The sequence below is a fragment of the Doryrhamphus excisus genome, linkage group LG17 (genome assembly GCF_037039965.1).
Source record: "Doryrhamphus excisus strain RoL-2023G ecotype Guam linkage group LG17, RoL_Dexc_Guam_v1.1, whole genome shotgun sequence".
NCBI lineage: Eukaryota > Metazoa > Chordata > Actinopteri > Syngnathiformes > Syngnathidae > Doryrhamphus > Doryrhamphus excisus.
Genome location: NC_136373.1, coordinates 3,997,380 through 4,023,674, shown reverse-complemented (window position 1 = coordinate 4,023,674; position 26,295 = coordinate 3,997,380). Strand labels below are relative to the sequence as shown.

The following is a 26,295-nucleotide window of genomic DNA, read 5'->3' as shown; positions in this document are numbered from 1 at the left end:
AATGCCGTGCCACGTTAATATTTTTTGAGAAAATGTCTTGTAAAGTTTAGTAAAGTTGCTCCAGGGGTTAACAACAAATTCCTGATGGAAGAACAGAAGCTGAAGTGTTGGTGGGAGGTCTTCCTGAAGAACGTTCTACAATGCTAAGAGACACATGCTAGCACCCCCCCCCCCTTCCCCCTGTTGTCTCCCCAAGATCTCATACTCCTGTGGTAACACTGACACCTTGAATGGACGCCCACACCCCACCCTGCAGTGACCCCTGTGTTCACTTGGGTTTGAGTGTGAATAGATTCATGAGAGGATGCGGGTGGGGGTGTTGGAGAACATCTTAATTAAACTACAGAACACGTACTGGTAGTGAAGGGGTTAAAGAAGTTCACACGCATGCGGGGATGGCCTTCGTTTTTGTCTCTGGTATTCCGTGTTAATGTTAGGAATTGGATGATCATGAGCTTGTGGGGGTGTAGAAGGGGACAGCTCTTTGGGGGGGCGATGCTTAGAGGGAGGTTGTTGAGTGGTCGCTGGGTGTTGATGAAGAAGACGAAGAAGATGGTCCTTGGGGTGCCACTGGGCAATCCTTAGGGGGATGGTGCTCGGGGGGTGGTCCTTGTGGGCGGTTGGGTCAAAAACATTACACCATTTTTCTATTAAAGATGGTGGCTGGTTTGTTGGTGACTCCGTGATGTCTAAGGACAGTGGATCCTTGAGGGTCAGTCCCTGGTGATGTGGCTCTTTTGGGGGGCTGTCTTTGATAGGGCGGCCATGATGTATTTATTTGGGGAGCACTTCTTGGTTGGGACAGTCCTTGGATGGCTGTTGCATACTATTGCTTGAAGACGACACCAATTGCAGTCGGTAGGTAGGTGGAGGGGGGGGGGCGGCCATGGGTCATCCTTGGTGGCCAGGTGGGTAGTCACTCAGTCAACTGCAGAGGGCAACCATTTTGGGGATTGGTCCTTGTCCTTGTAGGGGGAGGCAGTCTTTGTTGAGTGGCTGCTGTTTGATATTAAAAATGGTGTTCCTGGGGGTTGCCAGGTCATTTTGAAGGGGCTGTTCTTGGGTGGGGGGGATTATCCTGAAGGGGACGGTCCTTAAGGGGGAACCCATTTCGGTGCAGTCCAGTCTACCAAATTACCAAATTCATTGTACACAGTGGTGCACTGGACCAAATTACCACTATGTGGGGTGCGCCACCCTGCGCCCCCCCTGGCACCGGTTTCACTCCGGTTTCCTCCCACATTCCAAAAACATGCTAGGTTAATTGGCGACTCCAAATTGTCCATAGGTATGAATGTGAGTGTGAATGGTTGTTTGTCTATATGTGCCCTGTGATTGGCTGGCCACCAGTCCAGGGTGTACCCCGCCTCTCGCCCAAAGACAGCTGGGATAGGCTCCAGCACCCCCCACAACCCTCGTGAGGATAAGCGGTCGAAAATGAATGAATGAATGAATGTGTTGTGCTGTATCGATGCTGCTGTTTTTGGCAATTGTGCTAATTAACAAAATTTAACAAAAACAAATTATTGAAATATTATTATTAAAATATATATAAATAAATATATTAACTATATCTAAATATATTTAAATATAAATAAAAATATTTTTAAAATTAATTAACAAAAATTGTTGTGCACAAAGAAACTAAAAGCACATCTTGCTAAAACATGGGAATTCGACTTTCATCACTCTGTGCAGAGAGAGGAAAAGAGAGAAAATGAGAGCTAGAGAGAGAAAGAGAGAGAGAAAGCGAGAGAGAGAGAGAGAGAGAGAGAGGAGGCGTGGTCCTGGTCTTCCAAGCTGACTTGTCCTCTCTTGTCTTGCACATGTGTTGGAGGACGTGCTCCAGCACTGACACCCGGTCCATCAGTGTGGACGAGACCGAGACACCCTGAGTGCATGCAAGCCTCACATCGGTGCTCCTCCATTCCGCATGTAGACACACGAAGGACAGGAACAACATTCCTTGGTTGGCTTTTCTTGGAATATCCAGTCTTGATGCTTTAGATTGAAGCTTAAAACCGGGAGTCAGTGTTCATTCATTTGTTTCGATTCCATCAAGAAAGGACACAATGACAGGATTTATGTCTTTTTTCATTCTTTTTTTGGCACTTCTTGCCTCTTGTTCCGGCAGCAAGTTAAATGTGCCACGCCTCAGACTCTCCTATAAAGGTAAACCCATCCATGCATTTTAGTATCATTTAAATATCTGGCTCCTGTTTTTTTGGGGGGGGGGGCTTCCGACAATGAATGAGGCGTGATGCGAGGCAGCCGGAGGATATTTGGCATAAGCGGTCTCTTCTTTGCCTTGTTATTAAACTTTATTAGCAGCGGCGAGCAAACACCCGCAGAGGATGTTGGCAAATTTATATCAAGTGTGATTATGGAGGCCATAAACCGCTGAGCTCATTTCTAAGACACGGTAGCAACTGTTTTTAGATCCTGTTGACCCGATGGATGCTCATTATGTGGATGCTGAGAAACAAGCGGAATCAAGCATTCACACAAAGAGTGAAAATACTTTATTGTGTTCATGCTGGGAATTAAGGAATTCGCACCTTAAAACTTGGGCTGGATGCTGCGAACTGAAGCATTTTGCGTGACTCCCGAGAAGTAAAGTTTTACATCTCCCACCCCCAAAAAAATATTTGAACGTTTGAGGATGAAAAATATATTGTTTGAATATGAAACGTTGCTCATGCTGAGAACGAATCAACGCTTTGAATCAAGAAGTCGATACTCACTCAAAATGCTGAGAACTACTCTTGCTGCAAAATCTGAATTTTTCCAGCAGCAATGCTGTAAATCAATCATTCACACTAATGGTGTTGGGAATGCTGAGAACCAGTGCTTTTTTTGTTAATGCTGAATATCAAGCAGTTGTGCACCAAAATTGTTGTGAATGTAAAAAAAAAAAAAAAATCAAACATCATGCTGTGAAGAATTTTGAGTGGAACTGTTTTGTGTGAATGCTAAAAATCTAGCATTCACACAAAACCCGGGTTGAATGCTGAGTCGTTTTGTTTAAGGTGAACCGTTGTTTTTGTCAATGCTGAGAATCAAACACTTGAGAAACACGCTGAGAACTAGCGTTGTTTTTTTTTTTTTACGATAAAATTGAACGAATGCTGAGTGTCAAGCATATTAACCTTGGGATTTTGAGACATATGAACCCTGGGAGACACAAAACCTGGGGTGAATACTGAGATGTTCTGTTTAAGGAAAACTATTGTTTTTTGTCAATCCTGAGAATCAAACACTTTGTACGAACGCTGAGAATTAGTTCTGTTTTTTTTACAATAAACTTGAACGAACGCTGAGAGTCAAGCATATTAACCCTGGGATTTTGAGACACAAAACTCGGGTTGAATGCTGAGTCGTTTTCTTGAAGGTGAACCGTTGTTTTTTGTCAATGCTGAGAATCAAACACTTTGTATGAATGCTGACAATGAGTTGTGTTTTTTTGCACGATAAACTTGAACGAATGCTGAGAGTCAAGCATATTAACCCTGGGATTTTGAGACACAAAACTCGGGGGGATTGCTGAGTCGTTTTGTTTAAGGTAAAGTGTTGTTTTTTGTCAATGCTGAGAATCAAACACTTTGTACGAACGCTGAGAGTCAAGCATATTAACCCTGGGATTTTGAGACACAAAACCTGGGGTGAATGCTGAGTCGTTTTGCTTAAGGTAAACCATTGTTTTGTGTCAATGCTAAGAATCAAACACTTTGTATGAACGCTGAGAACTAGTTCTGTTTTTTTGAACGATATACTTGAATGAATGCTGAGAGTCAAGCATATTTTGAGACACAAAACCCGGTTGAATGTTGAGTCGTTTTGCTTAAGGTAAACCATTGTTTTGTGTCAATGCTAAGAATCAAACACTTTTTATGAACGCTGAGAACTAGTTTTGTTTTTTTGAACGATATACTTGAACGAATGCTGAGAGTCAAGCACGTTAACCCTGGGATTTTGACACACAAAACCTGGGGTGAATGCTGAGTCGTTCTGTTTAAGGTAAACTGTTGTTTTTTTGTGAACGCTGAGAATCAAACGTTGACACAATACAATGAGTTTAATGCATACACATAACACATGCAAAGTACGTGAACGCTGAGACATTGACATGATGCAGTGTGCCAAAATATTACTTTTAATGCTGTGAAATAATTTTATGTTAAGTTTTGAACCAAAATGAGTTGAGTTGAGTTGCATGCTGAAATTCGGGCCCTAATAGTCAAAGCTCGGTTGCGTGAATGCTGAGAACTCATGTTGTTTTGCTATGAAAAATTGAAAGAATGCAATAAATCAAGAAATTCCCACTCTGACATCTCGTAGAACGTTTTTCCCAGAACAGTAGAAGCTGCTATAGCTGCACTTCCTGTAAAGGCCAGGTGTCCCCATACCTTTTGTCCATGCAGTGTGTCCTCTTCCTGTCTGTCTCGCTCTAATCTAACCCAACCTTCTCCTGTTGGCCGTGACTCATTTAGCTGTAATGATAAGCTTGTCAAAGACGGTGTTGACTCTGTTGCTGCCAAGTCGCATTCATTGTTTGCTTCCAGTCAGGACACAGTATGTGTGTGTGAGAGACTGTGAGTGTAGTTATCATCATATCACACAGGATTTCCTTCAGGGGAACACTCACATCGTGGTCTTCCTGTTGAAGGGACGTATGACGACCACACAAAGTGGGAAAACAGAGTGGATGTGACTCTGAATATGACTGTATGGATGATACCATTTCACTTCTGCTACTATTTTGTGCAAAAAGTTGTGATAATGGCGGTCGAGTGGTTAGCATGCATGTGAAAAAAGACTCCTCTCATTCCATGTGGAAGTGGTAAGTTCTTGGATTCTTACTATGCCCTTCTCTGCACGACCAGGTTTCAATCCCATCCTCGGCCATCTCTGTGTGGAGTTTGCATGTTCTCCCCGTGGATGTGTGGGTTTTCTCCGGGTACTCCGGTTTCCTCCCACATTCCAAAAACATGCTAGGTTAATTGGCGACTCCAAATTGTCCATAGGTATGAATGTGAGTGTGAATGGTTGTTTGTCTATATGTGCCCTGTGATTGGCTGGCCCACCAGTCCAGGGTGTACCCCGCCCCTCTCGCCCGAAGACAGCTGGGATAGGCTCCATCACCCCCTGCGACCCTTGTGAGGATAAGTGATAGAAAATGAATGAATGTAACTTAAACCAGGCTGCACGGTGGACGAGTGGTTATCGCGCAGACCTCACAGCTAGGAGACCCGAGTTCAATCCCACTCTCGGCCATCTCTGTGTGGAGTTTGCATGTTCTCCCCGTGCATGCGTGGGTTTTCTCCGGGTACTCCGGTTTCCGCCCACATTCCAAAAACATGCTAGGTTAATTGGCGACTCCAAATTGTCCATAGGTATGAATGTGAGTGTGAATGGTTGTTTGTCTATATGTGCCCTGTGATTGGCTGGCCACCAGTCTCTCGCCCAAAGACAGCTGGGATAGGCTCCAGCACCCCCGTGACCCTTGTGATGATAAGCGGTAGAAAATGAATGAATGAATGACGTTGTGATATTTGAGCTAACATGGACTTGGGTATGAGTGTAGCCGAGTGTCTTTATGAGGACTAAGGAGTGCAAAACCTTAGGTAAAAAAAAAAAAAAAGCTTCCTTCCTGTTGAAAAACACCCTAATTGATTGAAATGAGATAATGACAGCTTTTCCTGTTGCTAAATTACTTCCTAATCCTCCCGGGAGCACAGACACGCTTTGGGCTACTGCTGGGTGTCATGAGAGGTGGCGGGGGTTTGGGGTTCGGGGTGGGGGGGTTAGTGATTGAAAGACAGGCGAGATGAATGTGAGATTGAAGATAACATGGCTAAAATGATGCCAGTCGTGGTGGAAATGATAAAAAAGTTTAGGGTCGTCAGCACAGGAAGTAGTTGTGCACTAATAACATTGTTATGAGCAGCAGCAGGTTCTTTACTACAACAATCCACATGGAGCTGCCTATAATTGGTGAGTACTTTCCAGAACAGGAATAATGAGGTTTTACCGTGTTGCCTTCATGGCCCTCCTTCTCATACTTCAGCCAAAGAAGGTCAAGATACTCCAGTCATCAGATATCAACATTATTGAGTAGTACTTAACTATACATGAAGTACTGTAGCTAGAGATACGAGATAGATGGATACTAGATAGATAGATGGATACTAGATAGATAGATGGATACTAGATAGATAGATGGATACTAGATAGATAGATGGATACTAGATAGATTGATAGATACTAGATAGATTGATAGATGCTAGATTGATGCTAGATAGATACTAGATAGATGCGAGATAGATACTAGATAGATTGATAGTTCCTAGATAGATTGATACTAGATTGATAGATACTAGATTGATAGATACTAGATTGATAGATACTAGATAGATTGATACTAGATAGATTGATACTAGATTGATTGATACTAGATTGATTGATACTAGATTGATTGATGCCAGATTGATTGATGCCAGATAGATTGATGCCAGATAGATTGATGCTAGATAGATTGATAGATGCTAGATAGATTGATAGATACTAGATACTAGATTGATAGATACTAGATACTAGATGGATAGATACTAGATACTAGATGGATAGATACTAGATGGATAGATATTAGATGGATAGATACTAGATGGATAGATACTAGATGGATAGATCTAGTATCCATCTATCTAGTATCTATCTATATTAAATAGATAGATACTAGATAGATAGATACTAGATAGATAGATAGATCTAGTATCTATCTATCTAGTATCTATATACAAGATTGATGGATGGATAGATACTAGATAGATACTAGATATTTACTAGATAGATACTAGGTAGATAGATACTAGATATCTATTTATCTAGTATATTTACTAGATAGATACTAGATAGATAGATATCTAGTATCTATCTAGATAGATAGATATCTAGTATATTTATTAGATAGATACTAGATAGATAGATATCTAGTATCTATCTATCTATCTTGTATATAGATACTAGATAGATAGATACTAGATATTTACTAGATAGATACTAGATATTTACTAGATAGATACTAGATAGTACTGTGGCTTCCATTTAATTGGTTAAGCAATGATATGGTTCTTGCTTGAAGCAGCTGAAACAATTTCCCATCATGCATCACTCTGTGTGTTGTCTTCCTCCCAGACAACCTGCCAACTCCTGTGTTTGCACACACACTCACATTCACACTCTCCTGCATACAATATTCACTTTGTTTGGATGAAGGTGCCGGCCGGGGGGGGGCTAGGGGGGTGGGGGGGTGTCAGAAGAAAACAGAAGCGCTCTCACCAGCAGCCCTCCATTTTTCAGCCAATTGCATTAGCCGTGGAAGTCAAGAGATGTGTTAGTTTTGTGTGGCCTCCTGTGAATGAATTAGTGTGTTTGCTCAGTTGGCATCAACCACAAAGCCTCACAAAGACCACCGCTGCTCGCTCTCGGACCCCAAGGGGATAATCCGTCCTACGGGGTCTGTCGGGAACCGACTGTGTGCATGTGGACACCATTCTCCTCCCCATCTCACATTATAATACCATTTTTATCCATTGGTCTTGACTACTAGTTGATCCCAGGGCTGTAGAAGATGTAGAAGAAGAATAAGAAGGACACAAGTGGTGTCATCTGTTTACGTTTGAACCAGAAGAAAAGCCTCGGTGAAGCTACAGCAACAGCAACAGGTGGTCAGGAAATGGCGGGATTTACTCTTGTCAGGACTTTGATCTTTACTGGGATTGATGGCTACAATTTATGTGGTCTACAAAGGCAAGGAACGGCCCGGGTCCCTAATGGGTTACAAAACAATCCCATAAGCATCTGCGGTTGTAGGCAACCTCCAAATGTAGTTTGTACTATCATCAGGGGCAGTATCTACACGCTTTATCTCTACTTCGCTTTATCTAGCTCTACATGCACTTTATACTGCTTGCCTAATCAGTAGGGATGGGTAGAGATAAATAGATATCTAGATACTAGATAGATATCTAGATACTAGATAGATACTAGATAGATAGATACTAGATACTAGATAGATATCTAGATACTAGATAGATACTAGATAGATAGATACTAGATACTAGATAGATAGATACTAGATAGATAGATACTCGATAAATACTAGATATATAGATACTCGATAGATACAAGATAGATAGATACTCGATAGATAGATAGATAGATAGATAGTAGATAGATACAAGATAGATATCTAGATACTAGATAGATAGATACTAGATAGATAGATACTAGATACTAGATAGATAGATACTAGATACTAGATAGATAGATACTAGATACTAGATAGATAGATACTAGATACTAGATAGATAGATACTAGATACTAGATAGATAGATACTAGATACTAGATAGATACTAGATACTAGATAGATAGATACTAGATACTAGATAGATAGATACTAGATAGATAGATGCTCGATAGATACTAGATAGATAGATAGTAGATAGATACAAGATAGATAGATACTAGAAAGATACAAGATAGATACGTAGATACTAGAAAGATACAAGATAGATACGTAGATACTAGAAAGATACAAGATAGATACGTAGATACTAGAAAGATACAAGATAGATACGTAGATACTAGATAGATACTAGATAGATAGATACTAGATATATACTAGATATATAGATACTAGATAGATACTCGATAGATACGATAGATACTCGATAAATACTAGATAGATAGATACTCGATAGATACAAGATAGATAGATAGTAGATAGATACAAGATAGATAGATACTAGAAAGATACAAGATAGATACGTAGATACTAGATAGATACTAGATAGATACGTAGATACTAGATAGATACTAGATAGATAGATACTAGATAGATAGATACTAGATATATACTAGATACATAGATACTAGATAGATACTCGATAGATAGATACAAGATAGATATATACTAGATATATATACTAGATAGATAGATACAAGATAGATAGATACTAGAGATATACTAGTTAGATAGATACTAGATATATACTAGTTAGATAGATATTAGATACTAGATAGATAGATACTAGATAGATAGATACTAGATAAATACTAGATAGATAGATACTAGATAGATACAAGATAGATAGATACAAGATAGATAGATGAATAGATACTAGATATATACTAGATAGATACTAGATATATACTAGATAGCTGGATACTAGATAGATGGATACTAGATAGATACTAGATAGATGGATACTAGATAGATACTAGATAGATGGATACTACATAGATACCAGATAGATGGATACTACATAGATACCAGATAGATGGATACTACATAGATACCAGATAGATGGATACTACATAGATACCAGATAGATGGATACTACATAGATACCAGATAGATGGATACTAGATAGATAGATAAGATAGATAGATACTAGATAGACACTAGATAGATACTAAATAGACACTAGATAGATAAATACCAGATAGATACTAGATAGATACCAGATAGATAGATACTAGATAGATATATACTCTGAATTTCCTATAGTACAGTTTGAGAAAATACAAATATAACACTAATAAAAAAAACTACAAATATTTGATGTATTATATTATACAGATTTAAGTCCACTCCACTTTCTCATGTAATCCACATTATTATTAGTGAGTTAGTTGAGTTGTTAGATATAATGAGTATATAAGTATTTTAAGTAAACACGTTGGTGATAATTCCAGCAATTACGCTATCGATATGTTTTGTTTTCCTTCTAGTGTATATTTTACAAACCTTGGCACCAGACAGCTAATGTGGGATCAGGTAGCAAAGGACAAGATTAAGGAGGGAGCGCTGAGAATGTGTCAGATTCCCCAAATTCTTGACACGCTGCAAAAATATACAGCAAAGCTATTGATACCCTGGGAAGATGACAGCGCTGGCGACAACCATGGATGCACGTGTGTTAGCATCAATGCTAATGGGAGCGACCATCTTTATTTGTGTGTGTGTGTGTGTGTGTGTGTGTGAGCGATTCTGGCATGCATTTTGTACCTAAGGGGCTTCTAATAGACTACATATGTGCCCCCCCCAAACCCCCACTTTCTGTGTCTGTATCTACACTATATGTGTGTACATCCCAGTCCGCCAATGTCCAATTTGTACACCGGAGTTGTCAGCATGAGATTTGGAATTGAACCTCAGCAAATACTTCATCCCGTCCCGCTTCTCCCTCCTCACGCTCAATTTTACACCCCTCCCAAAATGTTCTCCTTACTTTGTAAGGCCATCTGCTTTATATCAAACTTATAGTCGGAGCGTTAACGTCCTTTCCAAACCAGTAGAGAGATTTTCCTGGTGCCTAATCAGCGTTAATGACATTCTGGAATGAAGAAGAACATTGACGAACCGCAGACCTCCACTAAGGTTTAAACACTGGTCACCTGTTTCATCGATGCAGTACTCTTTTACTCTATTTGTGTATAGCTTCTATTTCCTCACTGAAGGAATTGTGTGGAAATATGGGCTAATAACTATAAAAGCAATCTTCACTCGCTTAAATGTACTGCAAAAAAAGGCCAGTAAGGATAATTCATAATGCCGCCTACAGAGAACATACTAACTCTTTATTTCTAAAATGACAAATACTTCAACTTGCTGATATAGTTCATCTTCAAACAGCTAAAATAATGCATGAGGCTAAAAATAATTACCTAAAAATGTCATCCAATATTTCTCTACAAGAAAAGAGAAATATAACAAAATTTGAAACACTTATGTGCTAGGACTACGTTAAAAAGCCATAGCATTTCAGTATGTGGAATCAAACTATATATCACTATATTGACACTTACTATGGTACCCATTATGTCATTGTATGGTCATATCACCTCATACTTTGATACGTGACAAAAAAACTTTAATTTAATTTAATTTAATTTAATTTAAAAAATTATATTGGGAAAGCAGGAAGTGAACAAATGTAACAGTTACTGAATGTAAAAGTACCAGATGGAGGGGTAGGATTTAATAAGCTTTGCTTCTTCCTACTCCTTTCGGACATGTGGAACTGTGAACTGATTATGGGATGCATTCAATTGTAATCTGATGCATGTTCAAATGAAATAAAACCATTACCATTACCATTATCACTTTATTGATATACAGCACGCAGCATATCATGCATTGTCTTGACCAACAAATACTTCAAACAGATTTCCAGCAACATGTCGGTATGCAATTCGTAAAAAAAACAAAATTAACTCATTTAAAAAAAAAAGTAGCTGTAAGTCCCGCTTTAGGTAGCAGTGTTTGCACATCAAACATATTCCCGGCCAAAGAATGTGATTTCAATTCCAACAACATCAGGTATTCGCAAATTCCGGGTCTTATCTTCCCTTCTTCATAGCAACACGAAACATATCATGCACGGTATTCCATTTTATTATTGGAAAAACAATGAAGTCACTCAAAAGATACATCTGTATATCAATATGCCAATTTGTAGTCGTTTCCCCTAGAGGACAAAATCAGCACTCCCATCACACACACTCACACACACTCAATGAGCTAATAGCTGACATCTGTAGCTTGTTATCCGTCTTAGCGGCTCAACGCCACGCTATAAAAACCACAACACGGCCTCACCTCACTGTCCTGCTATCCAGCCATCCATCCATTCATTCAACCTCCACCCTGGGCTGTCTATCCATCTTCAGCTTCCCCTCTGGGTTTATTTTCCTCTTCTTAAAGCTCGAAAATACATCTTGAGTTTCGTCCCTTGTGCCTACCAATCTGTCTCCTTGTCCTTTAACCACTCCCGTTTTGATCCCTTTGGGATTCCGAGTGCCTTCCAACGTCGGTGAAGGAACACTTACATCTGTCTTTAATGCATCTTGTTCCCCCCCACACAAGACTTCCAGCGACAAACCCAAAGTGACACACGAAAGAGCGTCTGGTTTCGGCGGACGTGTCAAAGGCCGGTGATGGTATTGTGCCGAGTGTTCCACTTCAAAGATAGCCGCTACGTTTATTCAAGGGTTTGTTTACAGTGTCGGCGGTCCATTTGAGTCGGGATCAGGCCTGTGCTGGATTGGATCAATTCCCCAAAGAGAGACTTTTGTCTCATTTTCTCATTGATGGATATCGGTGAAATCTTAGCGTAGAAATGTGGCTACATTTAATAAATAACAGTAGACTATGTTTATGACTATTTAAAGGTATTTTATTTGGCGAAGTCGGACATACAAGTAGTATTTGTTTTGCTTTGATATGTAGATAAGTGTATCTGGTGACTGTCAATTACGTAATGTGTACGTTGGTTCTTTTGTAGTCCGTTAAAAGAGAATGGATAGCAGAAGTGTCTGCTCCTAAAGCAACATATGTTGTAATCGGACCTTAACATAATATCTTCAAAGCCATGTTGACGGTACGCTGGCTTGTAACAACTAGAATATGTGATTGTCATGCTGGATCTGGTGGGAAAAAAAACCCTTCTTTGGTCAAGACAGTACATGATATGCTGCATGCCGCCATGTTGGATGGAAGTAAAGACATTGGATCTGATATATACCAACATTTACAGACGATGGATAAATTGCAATAACATTGTTACACAAAAAAGAAACTGATCTACCAAAGGGAATTTGCGTTTTTATACCAAATGGTTATGTTGAAGACTTGAGAATCTGTTATGAGTTCCTCATGAAATTAAAAAGCTGACCTAAACCTGCTCAGGGCGATCCCAATAGGGAAGAGAAAGCAGAACTGAAAGTAGCAGAGATGAGGATGCTGAGGTTCTCGTTGGGAGTGACCAGGATGGATAGGATCAGGAAGGCGTACATCAAAAGGACATTACATGTTACATAGTGAGTTTATATAAATAAAGGAATAATGTACCCCCCTTCAACTCCACAACATCAACATTTTCTTGATTTGTTGTTCTTAAAATGCGCAGTGGAACTGTGGACTGTTTTAGAGACATTTTTCCCCGAAAGGAAATATCGGTAGAAATAATCTGTTCCAGGGTCAAGCTGTGGGCATGATGTGTTTGAAGTCATAACTGTCATACAAGTGTAAAATATAAATCCTTAAGTGACAGCTCTGGAATCTGAATTACGACCCCCCCCATGTTTTATAAGATTGACGTACAGTAGCAGGACTACTTGTTTAATTTGTGGTCAAACGTTCTGGCACATTGTTGAAAATTTGATGTAATTATCATTGTAGTTGCACATCAAATTTTTTTCCCTTACTTATTATATATAAAAAACGTATTTCTATCTGCGATTAAATGTGATTAATTCTGAGTTAACTGTGGACCATATGTGATTAATCACAATCGAATCTCTAATCAATGATTTGATTCGTTGTTCTTAAAATGTGCAGTGGAACCTCTAAGGTTAAACACAAGCCAGCTTCTGGATTGTTCAGCTTTAGAGACAGTTGTCGGTAGAAATAATCTGTTCCAGGGTCAAGCTGTGGGCATGATGTGTTTGAAGTTATAACTGTCATACACGTGTAAAAATAAGAAGCAGAGATGAGGATGCAGAGTTTCTCATTGGGAGTGACCAGGATGGATGGGATCAGGAAGGAGTCTATTACATGTTAAAGGCCTTGGAGATAAAGTCAAAGAGAGATGAGATGGTTGGGACATATCCAGAGTCACAGTACATGTTGAAGTACAGAGATGAGGATGCTGAGGTTCTCACTGGGAGTGACCAGGATGGATAGGATCAGGAAGGAGTACATTACATGTTAAAGGCCTTGGAGATAAAGTCAGAGAGGCCAGACTGAGATGTTTGGGACATGTCCAGAGTCACAGTACATGTTTGAGTACAGAGATGAGGATGCTGAGGTTCTCACTGGGAGTGACCAGGATGGATAGGATCAGGAAGGAGTACATTACATGTTAAAGGCCTTGGAGATAAAGTCAGAGAGGCCAAACTGAGATGTTTGGGACATGTCCAGAGTCACAGTACATGTTGGAGTACAGAGATGAGGATGCTGAGGTTCTCACTGGGAGTGACCAGGATGGATAGGATCAGGAAGGAGTACATTACATGTTAAAGGCCTTGGAGATAAAGTCAGAGAGGCCAAACTGAGATGTTTGGGACATGTCCAGAGTCACAGTACATGTTGGAGTACAGAGATGAGGATGCTGAGGTTCTCACTGGGAGTGACCAGGATGGATAGGATCAGGAAGGAGTACAGATGACATGATGAGACAGGGTTGGATGGAGAAGATTGATTTGCTGTGACAACCCCTGATGGGAAAAGCCCAAAGAACTATAATATTAGAATATGGACTATATTTGAATATATTGTAATAGTGCAGGCATTTATTGTTAAAATGACAAAAGGAATGAACATAGTATGCAAGCTTATTTTAAAATATACACTCCTTAGAACAAGTGGATCTTCTTCATTCCTGTGTCCTCATTATATTTGCTCTGCTGTCAGACTTTAGAACATTCATCATCAAACTCCAGCATTCTGCAGTTTCCTGCTCCTCTTCCTTGTTATTTTCTGACTCAAAGCCTCCCTTCTCCTCTCGCTGACCTTATCTTTCCCCGCCGTCGTATCCCTCTTGTCTTAGCATCTCTCTTTTTTTTTTTTTTTTTCCTGCCAATGTTTTATGTCTGACTTTTAAAGCTTTAAAGCTGCGCTTTCATCACGTCCCTATTAGGGATGGTGTGTACAGAGGAAACACGATCAAGTCATAAACTATTAATATCTTCTCCACACTTAAACACACACACAGAACCTCATTACCAGCGTAGTAACTTGTCTGTGTGTGTGTGTTAATGAAGAAGGCCTGTGGAGAAGAAGTAGGACGTTCATAGGAAAAAAAAAATAACGAGATACAGAAAGTTTACAAGTTAGTGAAAAAAGGAGTTCTACCCTTGGCAAATTTGGAGTGAAAGTGCATTTGTATTCGGAACTGGAAATGACTCAAAAGACCCTAAGAAGCTGGTTTACTTTAAAATTGCCATGCACCGTGTGTCAACAACAAATATTGTCAATTCGGTGTGGAATAAATATAATGTTATTGACTCAATACAGGTTGCTTGGTGATGAGTGATTAGTGTGCAGGCCACACAGCTAGGAGACCCGGGTTCGATTCCCCCCTTGGGCATCTCTGTAGTAACTTGTCTGTGTGTTAATGAAAAAAGCCTGTGGAGAAGAAGTAGGACGTTCATAGAAAAAAAAAAAACGAGATACAGAAAGTTTGCAAAGAAAGAAAGTATTTCTACCCTTGGCAAATTTGGAGTGATAGTACATTTGTATTTGGAACTGGAAATGACTCAAAAGACCCTAAGAAGCTGGTTTACTTTAAAATTGCCATGCACCGTGTATAAAGAACAAATATTGTCAATTCGGTGTGGAATAAATATACTGTTATTGACTCGATACAGGCTGCACGGTGATGAGTGGTTAGCACACAGGCCACACAGCTAGGAGACCCGGGTTCGATTCCCCCTCGGGCATCTCTGTAGTAACTTGTCTGTGTGCTAATGAGGAAAGCCTGTGGAGAAGAAGTAGGACGTTCATAGAAAAAAAATAACGAGATACAGATACAAGTTAGTGAAAGAAGTATTTCTACCCTTGACAAATTTGGAGTGAAAGTACATTTGTATTTGGAACCGGAAATGACTCAAAAGACCCTAAGAAGCTGGTTTACTTTAAAATTGCCATGCACCGTGTGTCAACAACAAATATTGTCAATTCGGTGTGGAATAAATATAATGTTATTGACTCAATACAGGCTGCAAGGGTGACAAGTGGTTAGCGCGCAGGCCACACAGCTAGGAGACCCATGTTCGATTCCCCCCTCGGCCATCTCTGTGTGGAGTTTGCATGTTCTCACCCCTTGCGTTTTCTGCGGGTACTCCGGTTTCCTCGCACATTCTCCGAAAGTGCATGCAGAGCTAGAGATGTATAGATGTTGACCACTCATGAGACTTCAAATGCAGCTACTACCAGCTTCTACCAAGAAACTACATCGGGAGGTTGCCTACAGCCACAGATATTAATGCCAATGTTTTTTGACCTGGCGCTACCGCAATTTAGAGACTCTAGTTAATTGAATAGAGGAGTTAATTGGAGCAGATGTAATTGTAATGAAGATGTAATGAACCAATAAATTCCTTGGGGGGGCAGGCACCCAGGGGGCGTGCACCCATTCAACCTTTTGGACTTTGAAAACTGTTCCCAGATTTTTTTTTTTTGGGTAATGGGGGCTTTGCAACCAGGTGCACAAGCAAACTCCTACACCCCCCCCCCCCCCCCAACATCCCCACCCCCTGGCCGCCATACCGCCATAGATATATGGCAGGACATGTAGGGGCTTCTCATCTATAGTGCACATGTTTCTAACCCGAGTAAGATTTAGTATCATTGGATGGAAAGTGCAGGTTTTGCATTGTGACCCCGTGGTGAGAGTTATGTTTCTTGGTCTTGGTTCAGTGCTTTTGGAGGTTTTTTTTTTTTTTTTTTTTGTGAAGTAGGATTTAGTGGAGGACTTTGTTGGACAAAGAACCATATTTGGTAACATGAAGTTTAAAAAAAAATAGTGTGCTTTCTTGTGAAATAATATATTCATTATTAATACCAGATAATCAAACTCTTTTTTTTTTTTGTTCTTGTTCTGTGTGCAGACTTGCTGTCCACCAACAGGTCGTCTATCTTCAGCGGACATCATGGACAACTGTCGCTGTCCGCCGTGTATCTGGATGAGTACCGTGACCGTCTCTTCCTGGGGGGCCAAGACGTCTTGTACTCGCTCCTGCTGGGACCCACCAGGAGCGAGTCCAAAGAGGTGAAATGAACAAAATACTGTAAAACACGTGAAAATATATATTTATTTATCACTTTGTTTTTAATGTTCAAAGTGAAATGCAAAGTAAAGGACGTTTTTTAGTTTTTTTTAGGTAACGTTTTTAGGTGAATAAAAAATAAAAATAACAATCTTGGGTAAAATGCAAATTAAATAAATGTAATAAATAAAAATAAATGCCTAACTAAAAGTGAAGTTATCAAAAATATATATTATAACAATAACACAACATGCAAACTCCACACAGAGATGGCTGAGAGTGGGATTGAACTCTGAGGTCTGTGTGCTAACCACTCGTCCGCCGTGCAGCCCACTACTAATAATAGTAGTAATAATTAAAAATGTATTGATTATATTAGTACTGAATTTCCTATAGTACAGTTTGAGAAAAAAATCGATATAATACTAATAAAAAAAGTACAAATAGCTACAACATAAAGTAAATATATAAAGATATTTATACATATTTATACATTATGCATAACATATATAATATATGTATATGTACTAAATACACTACATTTTATCCAAATTGAATTTGATCAACAATAGTTTTTCATTCATTCCAAAAATTAGGATGATCTTTTTTTCAAATCCTGATCATTGTAGGGCTGCACGGTGCACCCTGAAGACAGCTGGGATAGGCTCCAGCACCCCTCGCAACCCTTGTAAGGATGAGCGGTGGAAAATGAATGAATGAATGATCATTGTATGACCACCACATCAATAAAACATCAGGACAGATTAATCAGATTACTCGCAGTTTTCAAATAAATTAATCTTGATTAATCACCTGACCAGTCCAGGGTGTACCCTGCGTCTTGCCAGAATTTAGCCGGGATAGGTTCCAGCATTTAGGCTACATGTACACAAATATTAAAGTGCAGACGTTGTCGAGGTTTGAATCCATCTGGCGGCCATTGTTGTTCTGACGTGTTTGTGAGTTGGAGATACATATATGATGTTGATGAGTTGAGGTCCGAATAAAGTTATACAAGAGTGCCAGACTACACTACACTGTGCTTCTGCCATTCCTCTGATTGGTTTAATTATTTGTGCAAAAATGTTCAAACTCCAACGCAAACAGTTGTGCTCAGTGTAAAAGTCCCTTGTTGCACCATAAATCAAACCACCAGCGTTTGGCAGAAGGTGCTGTTCTCGCCACAATAACACGGTTCAATGCTTCCAATTATTTCTAATTACCCTGCAATAACTTAAAAAAACATTCTTTTGACACACAGAAATGGAAATAGTGATACCAGAGAGTCGGATATTCTCCATAAAATATGTATTATCTTGGTTCAATAATTGTTCATTTGACAGAAATTATAAAAAATACTGAACTGTTAATGTTGTAGGCCGACTGGGGGATGTTTTTTGCTCAGCAGACATCAGGACCAGGTTCTAATGAAAGGATGTGTTAGCGACTCTCCTCCACTTTTCATCTGGAACACAAACAACGTCAACCCTCAAAGGACGAGGACACGAGACTGATGTCTGTGATGTCGGAGGATGGGACTCAGGGTTGGACATGTGTGGAGTAAAAGCAGGAAGGAACTGGGATGGATGGTGGAGGTCAGCCATATTTCTCACAAAAGGGTGGAGATCTCGGGGGCGCCAGACGGGATGTTGCTGTGCAGCATAGAACGAGCCAAAGAACCCTGAGCCAGGGATTTTAAACCACTCCAAAATTTAGATATGTTCCAATTTCTAATTGTATTGCAGTCAAGCTTGAAATTCGACTTTTCTTTCCAATGAATTCTGATGAGAACAACCATCTTTTGGACACGACTAGGACACGCCCTCAAATCTATTTTTATGCTGGAATCCATAGGAAATAATAAATACTAATAATCTGTTCCAGGGTCAAACCTAGATTCCTAAAAACAGCAGACCACTTGATGATTTTTTGACTGACCTTTTTGCTGTAGTGTGTTTTATGACCTTGAGATGACCTCATGAAGACACATTGAGAACAATCACATGTTGTCATACACGTCAGGACTGTTTTCAATCACGCTTGTTAGCCAAAACAAAGCGGTTTCAGACTCTGTGTTGGTCCGTAAGAAAGTTTCTAGTTCATTGATGGCCAATGTTGAGACGTCTTTCATTGGCTGTTATGTTTCAGTACAGGCAGAAAGCACACGGAAAGTACCACTTCCACACACAATGAGAGTTTTTTTTTTCTCACATACATGCAGTGTGTAGCTAACTTAATGTAATGGTATGTCTCATCAATGTGACCAGAATACAGAATAGGGGTACACCCTGGACTGGTGGCCAGCCAATCACAGGGCACATATAGACAAACAACCATTCACACTCACATTCATACCTATGGACAATTTGGAGTTGGCAATTAAAGCTAAATTATTATGTTATGTTATGTGAACAAATATTTTTATTAAATTAAATGTATAATTTTTTTTAAAATTTTTCCAGTCTTTCAAAAATGTTTTAAACAAATTATTTATTTACTTGAATTATCGTGATTATTTTTCTAATCGTTTATTTGATAATGTACAAACTTTAATGTAAACTGATCGCAAAATAAAAATTTACTAAGCACACCCTAAAATATAATTTGGAGTCGCCAATTAGCCTAGCATGTTTTTTGGAGTGTGGGAGGAAAACCGGAGTACCCGGAGAAAACCCACGCATGCACGGAGAGAACATGCAAACTCCACACAGACATGGCCGAGAGTGGAATTGAACTCAGGTCACGCAGAGAAGGGCGTAGTAGGAATCCAAAAACTTACCACTTCCACATGGAATGAGAGGAGTCTTTTTTCACATGCATGCAGTGTGAATGTAACTTAATGTCTTAATGCCAGAATATCACATATAACTTGTCTTTATATATATTTTTTTTTTGACTAATAATGGTTTATAGTAAAAAAAACTTGATGAAAGAGCCACTGAGAGATGAAACGTCTTCTCCGACAACCTAAACAGTCCAGTTGCAATCAATTCAATACAATGTATGAAATGAATGAGAATATTCCCAAATAATTATTTCTGCCAGTCATTGCAAAGATTCTCCTTCCTGATGGATGCATCCAATTCAAACATGGTCTGGATGGTCCGATTTAAAGTGTTTGTCCTCCCTTGTAGATCTACTGGCCCCCGTTACCCGGCAACAGAGAGGACTGCATTCAAAGGGGGAAAGAACCACAGGTAAGTCATTAACGCTGATTGACTGATGTGTGAATGTTGTCTGTGGCTAAGTAGGATGGATATGGGCAACGCACTTATTAGGGGACGAAAGAAGCTAAAGAAATTTCGATATTTCTTCCTGTATGGATTGTGTATTGTCTTCAGTTAAGGCTGCACAGATGTCTTCTTGCATTCCATCACATCACTTTGCTTTGTCAGTATTTTCGGGGTGTCAAACAAGATGGATCACATACCAAAAAAAAAAAAAAAAGACAGCGAAGTACTCTTGACATAACTTTGACCAAATGTGGAGGAGTTGGGGGGTGGTGGGTCAGTCTTCAGATTGTTTCTATGGTCCTTTTGTGTGTGTGTGGTATACATTCACCACTCATGCACCAGACTGTGTTTACGTTCCATCACTCTGTTGAGAAAAGCAAAAACATCACGTTGGCATTACTTTGACTGAAAGGTAAATAAATGTAGCAAAGGGAGAGAGAGAGAGGGGGGGGCGTTTGTTTAATCTGCCCATGTCAGCAGCCTTTTTTTTTTTTTTTTTTTAGACAACAGTCAACCTCCATAAACATTTAAATGATGGCCTCCTTCTTAAGAGCCACAGCCTGTGACCTTCACCGTCATCAGTTAGAGCTCATACAAATAAATGCTGTACTGTCATTCTTTAACATTAATCACATTGGATTCAAGTGATTTAAAGGGGACCTAGTATGCTTTTCTCGCTTTTCTGTCCTATAAATGTAGTTAGAATGTTGTATTCTATTGTTAAATGATGCCAAAGTTTCAGATAATGAGGTTTTCGCATTTGGAAGTTAGCCCTGAAAGAAGTTCGGGATGGCTCAAAACGCTCGATTTCAAGAGGCGTGGTAAAACTGTTCCTTTGTGATGTCACAGAGAGGCGGATTTCCTTATATGGTTCATATTTACGAAGCACTTTTGATGTGTGACCAATCACAGAGGAGTGGGCATGCCATGGGTGGAATAAATTAAAACAGACCGTTTTGACAGGAAGTCCCTTTTTTGTCCTATAAATGTAGTTAGAATGTTGTATTCTTGTGTTAAACGATGCCAAAGTTTCAGATAATGAGGTTTTCGCATTTGGAAATTAGCCCTGAAAGAAGTTTAGGATGGCTCAAAACGCTTGATTTCAAGAGGCGTGGTAAAACTGTTCCTTTGTGATGTCACAGAGAGGCGGACTTCCTTATATGGTTCATATTTTTTTTATATTTTTTGACGTGTGACCAATCACAGCGGAGTGGTCATGCCATGGGTGGAGTAAATTAAAACAGATCGTTTTGGCAGGAAGCACAAACGGACAGCAGGAATAGGTGCAGATTCTGGGAAGTCTAAAGGTACGCAGGGTGCGCTTCGCCTGCACTAAGAATAGACCAGGTCGGAACTGGCACCTTTGGCGCGTTGTTTTGATATTACATTTTGGACACCTCCCCTGGTGCGCCGCCACAGCCCAATCTACCAAATTAGCTGCGCATCATTGGTGGGATGCTTGGGGTGCGCCATGCTGCGCCACAAAATTAGAGCCCATGGTGTTAATGAATTCCCAGTGACATACAAATCTATTACTGTGTGTCCAAATAACAAAGCTATTACGCTACGTAAGTGCTTCCATTCCGTCTGTCTTTCTTTGAGCGTTCATCCATTAGTACCATTTGACTGCACTTGACTGATGTCAGTCTGTAGTAATAATAGTGGGGGGGTTAAGCACAGAGCAAAAGACTTGTGCCTACATTAAATCAAGTCGGTCTTTACGGTGCTGCTGCTGTTGCTAACTGCTAACATCTGCTATCGACAAGCCATCCGTGCAGCATTGAAAACTTTATTCCAAGACTTAGAACTTGATATTAGAGAAATGAATCCATGCATGTATAGCTGGCTTTTTACTTTTGGATGCTCAGTTCAAGGACCCTCTTTTTATTTGTTATTGATTCATTTGATAGCGCCATTGCACAACATAGACTGTATATAAGATATTAATGATAGCTACAAGCTCATTTTCATTGGTCACCAACAGTAAAGTTAAAAACTAGTTCAATTCTTGATGTCATGTCATATCTATAAATAAACCCAATGCGTAACTTTCATGTTTCTCCATAATAAACCACATCATTTTTCCATAAGTACAATTTTCTTCCGACATGTGGGACACATTTGTCCCCATTTCCAATGACTCAAACGATTACTACATCACTTTGGAAGGAGCGGCCGCCGTTCTGTCAGCAAGTGTCATCTGAAAAAGACACTTCGTAGCTGCTTGTCAATTGATTAAATGTCTATTTTTTCCAATCCAGGCAACGTTGACGCTACCGCCACAGAGAAAAAGAAACTAGTTTGAGGGAAAACGGGGAAAAGGGAAAAAAAACGTTTTTTGTTGAACTTTCTTTATGGCCTCAATAAAACCCACCCACATATATAAAACTCCAAAATCCCAGAGTGAATAGAGCTCAGGCGTATTTCTTTATTGTCAACATTTCATTCCACTGTAGGCCACACAGATTTCACTTGCTTCTATGGCGTAGGTCTTGTTTAAACTGAAGCGCAGCCTTTAGTTCTCGCTCCTGAAATGGAGAATAAATCATACTGGATCAGGCATACGCTGTGGGCTAAAAGAACCAATGAAATAATGATGATTCCAATAATGTAAACGTAAAGTGGAGTGGAAACTCCATCCGTTCCGTGTCACTGGTTGACATCCAGGTTGTTCTCACTATTTTTTCAATAGTAACATGAATTAATAAAAAAAAAATTGGTCACTGTTTAATTTTTTTTAAAATCAATAAAACTAAAATAAAGTAAAACTCATCATATCCCGAATACTCCTTGGCATTAGCAGCCTTTTGCTACAATTTTGTTACCACTTAAATTAAGACGTTTTATGTATTGTATAATAATGTAATAATAGTATTATATTAGGGTGTATCAGTTTACATTAAAGTTTGTACATTATCAAATAAATTATTAGAAAAATGATCACGTTAAATTCAAGTAAATTAAAAAAATAATTTGTTTAAAACATTTTGAAAGACAAAGACTGTAAAAATGTAAAAATAAATAATTTAATTAAATACAAATATTTGTTCATATAACATAACATAATAAATTAACTTAATTGGCGACTCCAAATTGTCCATAGGTATGAATGTGAGTGTGAATGGTTGTTTGTCTATATGTGCCCTGTGATTGGCTAGCCCGAAGACAGCTGGGATAGGCTCCAGCACTCCCCGTGATCCTTGTGAGGAAAAGCGATAGAAAATGAATGAATGAATAAAACTAAAATAAAGTAAAACTCCTTGGCACCTAGCAGCCTTTTTGTTACCAGTTTGTTACCTCTTAAATTAAGACGTCTTATGTAGTGTATAATAATTAATGTAATAATAGTATTGTATTAGGGTGTATCAGTTTACATTAAAGTTTGTACATTATCAAATAAACTATTAGAAAAATAATCACGTTAAATTCAAGTAAATAAAAAAAATTGTTTAAAACATCTTGAAAGACAAAGACTGTAAAAATTTAAAAAAATGAATTTAATTTAATAAAAATATTTGTTCACATAACATAACATAATAAATTAGCTTAATTGGCGACTCCAAATTGTCCATAGGTATGAATGTGAGTGTGAATGGTTGTTTGTCTATATGTGCCCTGTGATTGGCTGGCCACCAGTCCAGGGTGTACCCCGCCTCTCGCCCGAAGACAGCTGGGATAGGCTCCAGCACACCCACGACCCTCGTGAGGATAAGCGGTATAGAAAATGAATGGATGGTGTTTTTAAATGCAAATAAATACATGTGTAGAATAAATTCAATATGGTTTATATATATATATATATATATATATATATATATATATATATACTTTTGTAACATCATTTCAAATGTTCTGTGATATGAAAGTACAGATGAAGTACACGGAGCCAATAAAAGTGGTTGTTCAATGCCAGCATGGTCAGCATGTCACTTTGGGCTCCAATCCACGGAACTGAGTGGAGTCTATCACGTTACATCCAGTAATAAAAAGCAAAATATTTTGGGTCTTGTTACTAAAACATGTGGTCTCAATAAGAAATGTCAAGAAATAACTTTGTTCCCTGGGTAACCCTGAAAATCAGCTTATCTCCATTTGGATGACATCTTCTATTACACTTGGTGTATTTTTGTGCGAGTATATGCGTCACAGCGTATGAGATTGTGGTTCTCAGTACCTCGAAGTAATCGTAATGGTTGTGTGTGTGTGTGTTTTTTTTTTTGTTTTGTTTTTTTTAGACGGAATGTGCCAACTTTGTGCGCCTCCTGCAGCCGTACAACCGCACTCACCTCCTGGCTTGCGGCACTGGAGCCTTCCACCCCATGTGTAGTTTCATCTATGTGGGACACAGAGGAGAGGTAAGCATTTACACAGGCGTGGACGCAAAGCCATGTTACATTTGGATGGGAAATGAAATGGACATGAATTACGCAAAAGTTCATGTTCTGTTTATTAGCATGACGAAAAAAAAAACCCTTCTTCTTCACGGACATGGTACATGTACGCCCAACACTTCCTGCATTAAAAAAAGGCTAAAATGTCAGCAATTTGTTGCTCAGGACTTCAAGCGTTCACACCCAACAAAAAAAGGCTTCGCTACAATTCAGTTAGTCAGTAAGTGGGGGGGGGGGGGTCCACATGAGTTATATATCCTGACCTAAATGAGTGCTAAGAACAAATAAATATGAATTACTGCCAAACTGTATATTTTTTACAAATTTTAACAAATCTGATTTTTTTCATTGTTCAATTGGTTGGATCAAATTTGGATTATTTACTGAGCATTATTTTTTACCATAGCACCAAAATGCACCATTTAGCATTTTAACATAGCATCAAGAAGCTTTGGAGTGTATACTATGTCTTCATATGGTTCAACCCCTGATTAAATGGTTTATTTCCCTAAAAATGTGTGTATTTAAAAAAAGAAAAAAATTCTATATTCTATACCCATCCATCCATTTTCTATGCCGCTTATTCTCACTTATATTCCAAAGTACATCTTTCATAATTGTTTTAATACATAGTATGAATACGGCTAATATAATGAATAGCCAAAAATCAAACCATAAATTACCGTCCTGACCGGAATATGAAACGACCATTTTTAAGACAATATCAAAATACAAAATTTAATTTAATTTAATTTAATTTAATTTAATTTAATTTAATTTAATTTAATTTAATTTAATTTAATTTAATTTAATTTAATTTAAAAAAACAATGTAAAAAATGATATTAGGAAAGCAGGAAGTGAACAAATGTAACAGTTACTGATTGTAAAAGTACCAGATGGAGGGGTAGGATTTAATAAGCTTTGCTTCTTCCTACTCCTTTTGGACATTTTGATTTGATATTTGATGATGTGATGCATTCAATTGTAATCTGATGCATGTTCAAATGAAATAAAACCATTACCATTACCGTAGTCAAAATTACTTATGGACCGTACTGTCCATAAATATACTCCGTAAAAGTACTATGTTTCAGCCTGAGCAGACAGCAATATCTCTTTTGGCCTTTCCATTTAGTTTGATGCTAATCCGGGCCGAGTCCTCCCCCCTCCAAACCAAAACAAACGACAGGGATGCATGAATGAGAGCCACTTAGACTCAAGTTCCAGCTGTCGGACGCCTCAGCGTGGCCTTCCACATGACAGCTCAATGTGACCCAGCAGGAGGCAGTCAAAGCGGGCATGAGCCGAGCATAAAGTGGATCCAAATCCACCAAGAGGAAATGTAACACCGTGGTGGGAAAGTGCCAGACTTTTAGTAACCGGGGAGTGGATTTATTTGTACTCTTACTCTCCTTAGTGCTGTATCTGTCAATATGTCATCTTCACTGCATCAAGTACTTTTTTTCATTGACTTTTTAAAAAACTATTTAAGCTACAATGACACATGAGTTAATTGTTTTTAAGTTAAGGTGAACTGACTCAGCATTTGCAACTGAACGGACTGAAATGGTATTTTAAGGGCCATAACTGCCGATTTTAGAGCTGCTCCAGACTCAAGATGTATTTTTACAGCATTGAGTTAACGGTATTTCCAGCCTGTTTGATTGCCTGGATTTACTTTGTACTATGTACATATATTGGGTCACATGTTGCCTACTCGACATCCATTGCAGCCTGGTCATTCTGGTCCCTTCTCAAGGTTTCTTTTGAGTTTTTCCTTTGCCCGGATGAGGGTTCAGATCTTGGGATCTTGTTGATTGTTGCCAGCTTC

General features: G+C 39.0%; 1 protein-coding gene across 2 annotated transcripts in view; it reads left to right on the top strand.

Moving 5' to 3' along the window:
- Positions 1-1,823: 1,823 nt before the first annotated feature.
- sema3bl (sema domain, immunoglobulin domain (Ig), short basic domain, secreted, (semaphorin) 3bl) overlaps positions 1,824-26,295 on the top strand; it is a 44,136-nt gene continuing 19,664 nt past the window's right edge. For both annotated transcript variants that reach the window (XM_058085224.2, XM_058085223.2), the window contains exons 1-4: positions 1,824-2,172; positions 16,680-16,840; positions 19,973-20,035; positions 24,307-24,426. In XM_058085224.2, the coding sequence (XP_057941207.2) occupies positions 2,073-2,172; positions 16,680-16,840; positions 19,973-20,035; positions 24,307-24,426 (444 nt within the window). In that variant the 5' untranslated portion in view covers positions 1,824-2,072. The remainder of the gene's footprint in view (positions 2,173-16,679; positions 16,841-19,972; positions 20,036-24,306; positions 24,427-26,295) is intronic.